The sequence below is a fragment of the Coenobita brevimanus genome, chromosome 30 (genome assembly GCF_032717465.1).
Source record: "Coenobita brevimanus isolate Jiangsu-jjx chromosome 30, ASM3271746v2, whole genome shotgun sequence".
Taxonomy (NCBI): Eukaryota; Metazoa; Arthropoda; class Malacostraca; order Decapoda; family Coenobitidae; genus Coenobita; species Coenobita brevimanus.
This window is the reverse complement of record NC_136983.1, coordinates 3164666-3169665: the sequence shown is the minus strand read 5'-3', so window position 1 is coordinate 3169665 and position 5000 is coordinate 3164666. Positions and strand designations below refer to the sequence as shown.

At 46.4% G+C, this 5000-nt stretch overlaps 1 protein-coding gene across 1 annotated transcript in view; it reads left to right on the top strand.

The window, feature by feature from the left end:
- LOC145395169 (neural cell adhesion molecule 2-like) overlaps positions 1-5000 on the top strand; it is a 17373-nt gene that overhangs the window by 1759 nt on the left and 10614 nt on the right. The window contains exons 2-3 of the mRNA XM_080268864.1: positions 4391-4544; positions 4973-4999. Of these exons, the coding sequence (XP_080124990.1) occupies positions 4391-4544; positions 4973-4999 (181 nt within the window). The remainder of the gene's footprint in view (positions 1-4390; positions 4545-4972; position 5000) is intronic.

Below are 5000 nucleotides of genomic sequence, written 5' to 3'. Positions count from 1 at the left end.
GGCAAGAAGGAGAATTGGAAAGGGAGCAGTGAAGAGAGGGGAAGGGAGTGGGGAGTGGGAGAGTGAAAGGAAGGGAAAAGCGTAGGGGACTGTGAAGGAGGCAATGCACGGTTAGGCTGCCCTGTCTGTGTGGTCAGTACAGCCTTAAACAAGATGAGGGCTTTGATATTAGCAGCCCACACCCTCTCAGTTTTGCCAGAGCAGCCTGGTTTGTGTAGGCGACAGGACAGGCCAGACTGACCGTATATGGAGCCCTTTAGAGGTAAGTGGATGAGTGGGATGGGGAGGAAAGAGAGAAGGGAGGGAGAGAAAGAGTGAGGGAAGAAGGACGGGGGATGGTAGGAAGGGGGAGGAAAAGAGAAAAAGTGTGTAGAACGGGTAGTCTGAAGGAATAAATAAATGCGAAAAACATCAAATACGATGGTCATTTCGAGGCGTCTGATAAGGAAAAAGCGGTGAACAAGACGGCTTTTCAGTAAACACAAGTGAAGCTTGGACCTTGTTGGAGGGACACAAGTCAAGAGTGAGAGCAGTGGAAATGAGCTATTTGAGAGAAAAGCCTGTGGAGTTACATGGAGAGACAGACTGACAAATGAGGAAGTGAAAGGAGCGTTATGTTGTGGATGTGATAGGAAGCGTTAGGAGAAATACACTGAGGTGGTTTGGCCATGTGAAGAGGATGGAGAGAGAGATTAACGAGGAGAGTGTGTGTGAGTGAGGTGGAGCGGGGGAGAGGGAGGGGGAGGCCAAGGATGAGGTGGAGGGATGAAGTGGAGAAATATATGAGAGAGGGGGGTGTGAGTTGGGAGCAAGGCAGTGAAATGGCGGGGAGGCTGGGTGACATGGAGGCGATTTGTTCGTGGCCACTCTTACGGTACTGAGGTGTCTGGCAGTAGATAAAAGATAAGGATAACAGAGAAAGAACGCTACCCCAAAAACCGGTGCGGAACCCGGCAAGAGAATTGAGAGAGAGAGAGAGAGAGAGAGAGAGAGAGAGAGAGAGAGAGAGAGAGAGAGAGAGAGAGAGAGAGAGAGAATGAGAAGAGGGTCGCTGAGCAGAATAGAAATTGGTATGGAAACTTGAGAGAGAGAGAGAGAGAGAGAGAGAGAGAGAGAGAGAGAGAGAGAGAGAGAGAGAGAGAAGGGGCACTGTACAGAATAGGAATTGGTATGGATATTTGGGAGAGAGAGAGAGAGAGAGAGAGAGAAGGGGCACTATACAGAAAAGGAACTGGTATGGAAATCTGAGAGAGAGAGAGAGAGAGAGAGAGAGAAGGGGCACTGTACAGAATAGGAATTGGTATGGATATTTGGGAAAGAGAGAGAGAGAGAGAGAGAGAGAGAAGGGTCACTGTACAGAAAAGGAATTGGTAGGGAAATCAGAGAGAGAGAGGGGGGGGGGAGGTAGGGGTGAATGAAGGGATGGGAGAGAGAAACGCGGGGAGAGGGGGAGGGGTGATCAATACCAGGAAAGAGGAGGCAGGAGGGAAAGGGATGTGAGAGGCAGACTGGGGGGTATGTGGGAGAGGCAGGGTGGGGGAGAGGAGAGATAAGGCAGAAATGAAAGGATGAGCAGGGGGAGAGAGATGGAGGAGCTTGGGTGAGGTTGGGATAGGCAGGGTGAAGCTGTCTGAGGTAGTGTGAGGCAGAGTAAGGCAGGATGAAGTGGGGATAAACAGAGTGAGGCTGGATGAGGCAGTTTAAGGCAGGGTGAGAGAAAATTAGACAGGATGAGGAAGGGTAAGGCAAGTTGAGCCAGGGTAAGGCAAGGTGAGGAAGGGTAAGTCAGGATGAGATAGTGAGGAAGGGTAAGGCAGGGTGAGACAAAGTGAGGCAGGGTAAGGTAGGATGAGGCAGGGTAAGGCAGAGTGAGGCAGAATAAGGGAAATTGAGGAAAAAGTTAGTAGATTGAGATACAGTGGGCAGGTATAGGTCAGTAGGGGTAGGTGAGTTCAGGGCTGGGTGGGGCAGGAGTAAGTATGGAAGGGTGGGTAAGGCAGTAGTGGATAAGGCAAGTAAAAGCAGGCGTATGAGAGAGAGAGGGGGGGGGGGAAGGTGTTGCGTAAAATTCCAAGTACTGACTGATAGACATAAATTGGTGCCTTTAAATAATATTACGTCAAGGATAGGATAATATCTCATTCGTGATGGAGACTGCATGAAAGAGAAACATGACATGAGAGACAGTATATTGCTTTCTTTGTGTTGGCCCCTTCACCATTACTTGATATTATTGCATTGTGATCTGCTCTCCCTCTGCTTGCCTCTCACATCCCTCCTCCTTCCCCTGCAGAGCTTAGATATGTGTTTTCTCTGAGCATGTTCTATGTGCTGAAATATCTGAAATGGTTTATAAGATGTGTGATGTTGTTCGTGTCCTGGGTGTGTGTGTGTGTAGAGGGCTTTGTGTTGTCTGCTTTGTGGTGGTGTGCAGTGGGTCGTGTGTGTGTGTAGTTTGTGCATGTGTAAATGGTTGCGCCGTGTATTGTGTGAGAGTGGGATGCTGTTTGTGTGGTGATTTATTGCGTGCAACGGCTGTACGTAACTGTGTGGTTGCAAAGGGTTGTGTGTTGTGTGGTGGGTTTGTAAGAGCTGAGATAGAGTTTGTGTGTGTGTGTGTGTGTGTGTGTGTGTGTGTGTGTGTGTGTGTGTGTGTGTGTGTGTGTGTGTGTGTGTGTGTGTGTGTGTGTGTGTGTGTGTGTGTGTGTAGAATGGTGGAATATTTTGAGCAGTACATATGATTACGGTGCTGGAGTGTCGTGTGTTGTGTATGTGCGTTGAGTATGTGGGTAATGTGGCGGTGCTTTGTGGGTGTGTAGAATGTGGTGAGCTGTGTGTAGTGCGGTTGTATACAGCTGGCGGCTTGTGTGTAATTTGTAGGATAATTATTTTGTAAGATGTGCGACTGTGTTTAAGAGGGACTTCGTTGCATATAAATACGTGCTTTTTAACTAGGCATGGCTTTCCGTCCTTTTGCAGCATATTTACTATTGTTCAGTGGCAGAAAAAGGCAATACGACGGCTTTACATTACCTCAAAACTCTTCTTCGTGACTAGCATTGTCTGTCGTTAATCTTTTGTTACAGCTTAACACTGAAAATGGTGAGATGGCAAGTTTCGATCATGCTGAAGTGAAAGGAGTATAGAAGTAGGAAATGGAATAATGTTTGCGTCCTCGCTTGCGGGTAGTATATTGTAAGGTTAGTGTGGCAGTGTGTTGTGTGAGGAGATTGGGGTGCTGTTTGTGTTTTGGTGTGTAGGAGGTTGTGTGTTGTTTGTGTGGCTGTTTGCTGTGTGTACCTCGAAGGATGTGATGTTTGTAAGTAGAATCATTGTGTTTAGATTGAAGCAGTGATTGTGAAGTCTGTAGTGGTGTGTAATTACTGGGGGTGATACTCTTTGTCTCATGCGACTGTGTGTGTGTGTGTGTGTGTGTGTGTGTGTGTGTGTGTGTGTGTGTGTGTGTGTGTGTGTGTGTGTGTGTGTGTGTGTGTGTGTGTGTGTGTGTGTGTGCGTAGCGTATTGTATCATATATTGCGTGTAATGTAACATGATGTAGACTGTTTTGCGATGTAGTGAAGTGCAGAGTGTAGTGTAGTGTAAACCAATGTACTGGAGCAGTGTACCGCGTATTGTAGTGTAGTGTATTGTTGTGCAGTATAGTGTGAAACGCTGTGTTGTAGTGCAGTGCAGTTGTAGTGCAGTGCAGTGTAGTTTGGTGTATTGTGATGCAGTTTGCTGTAGCACTGTGTAGTGCAGTGTAGTGTAATGTAGTGTAGTGTAGTGTAGTGTAGTGTGAAATGTTATGCATTGCAATGTAGTGCAGCGTAGCTTAGGGTGTTGTGAAACAGTGTACTGTAGCACTGCGTAATATAATGTAGTGTACTGTGGTGTAGTATAGTGGAATGTTATGTCAAATACTGTGTAATATTATGTAGTGCAATGGACCTTAGTGTATGAAGAAACAATGTTCTTCAGCCGTGTCTAGTGTAGTGTCGAGTGGTGATGTGCATGTACTGTATTCTAGTGTGTGTAGCGCAGTACCGTGTATTGTAGCTTTGCATTGTAGTGTAGCGCAGTATAGCAAGGTGTCATTGCGTGGTGTGCAGTGTAGTTACGTGTAGTGTAATGTAATATTCTGAGTTGTTTGTAGTTTGATTACGTTTTGTGCAGCGTAGTGAAGTGTACTGCACTGTAATGTAATCTAGTTGTACAGTGTGGTGTGGTGTAGTGCAGTGTAATAGAGTGCAGCATAGTGTAGTGTAAGTGTACAAGGGTTGAATAGAGTCCTGTGTATTTGTGTGCAGTGCAGCGTTGTGCGATGAACGTGGGAGTACAGCATCTTCCAGCCTCATGTCTAATCAATGTGTCGTTCCTCTTGTCGTTCCAGGTGACCACGGCCGCCACAGACGACACAGACACCATGGGCATCGGTTTTCAGACGCCCACCACCGCCGCGAACACGCACACGGACACGCACACGCACACGACCACGCACGGTATATGGCACCCCAGTCGAACGTACTTGACAACTCTTTATACGGGTGAGTTGGGAGATGGTGGATTTCCTTTACTCTCTCTCTCTCTCTCTCTCTCTCTCTCTCTCTCTCTCTCTCTCTCTCTCTCTCTCTCTCTCTCTCTCTCTCTCCAGTGTCTGTTTATTGTCGTTTTTTCTTATTTCCTCTCGTCGATGTATTCTCTCCATCTGCTTTTCTCTTATTATGTGTCTGGAAATTTTCTCTAGTTCTTTTTGCCTTCTTTCAATGTTCATTCAACGTGCTTGGGAATTCTTTACACTTGTGAATTATTGGCTGTTGATTTAATATTCTCTTTCTTCTCGCCTCTTTGTGTTCTCCGGCTTTATATTAGAATCTTGATATATATCTAACTTACTGCTTAGCTCTGTAATTAGCCAATAAATCAATCACTATTTCTAAACAGTTCGTCTCATTCTCACATCCTCTAATCACAGACTCATGGTGACGGAAGAACCACCGAAC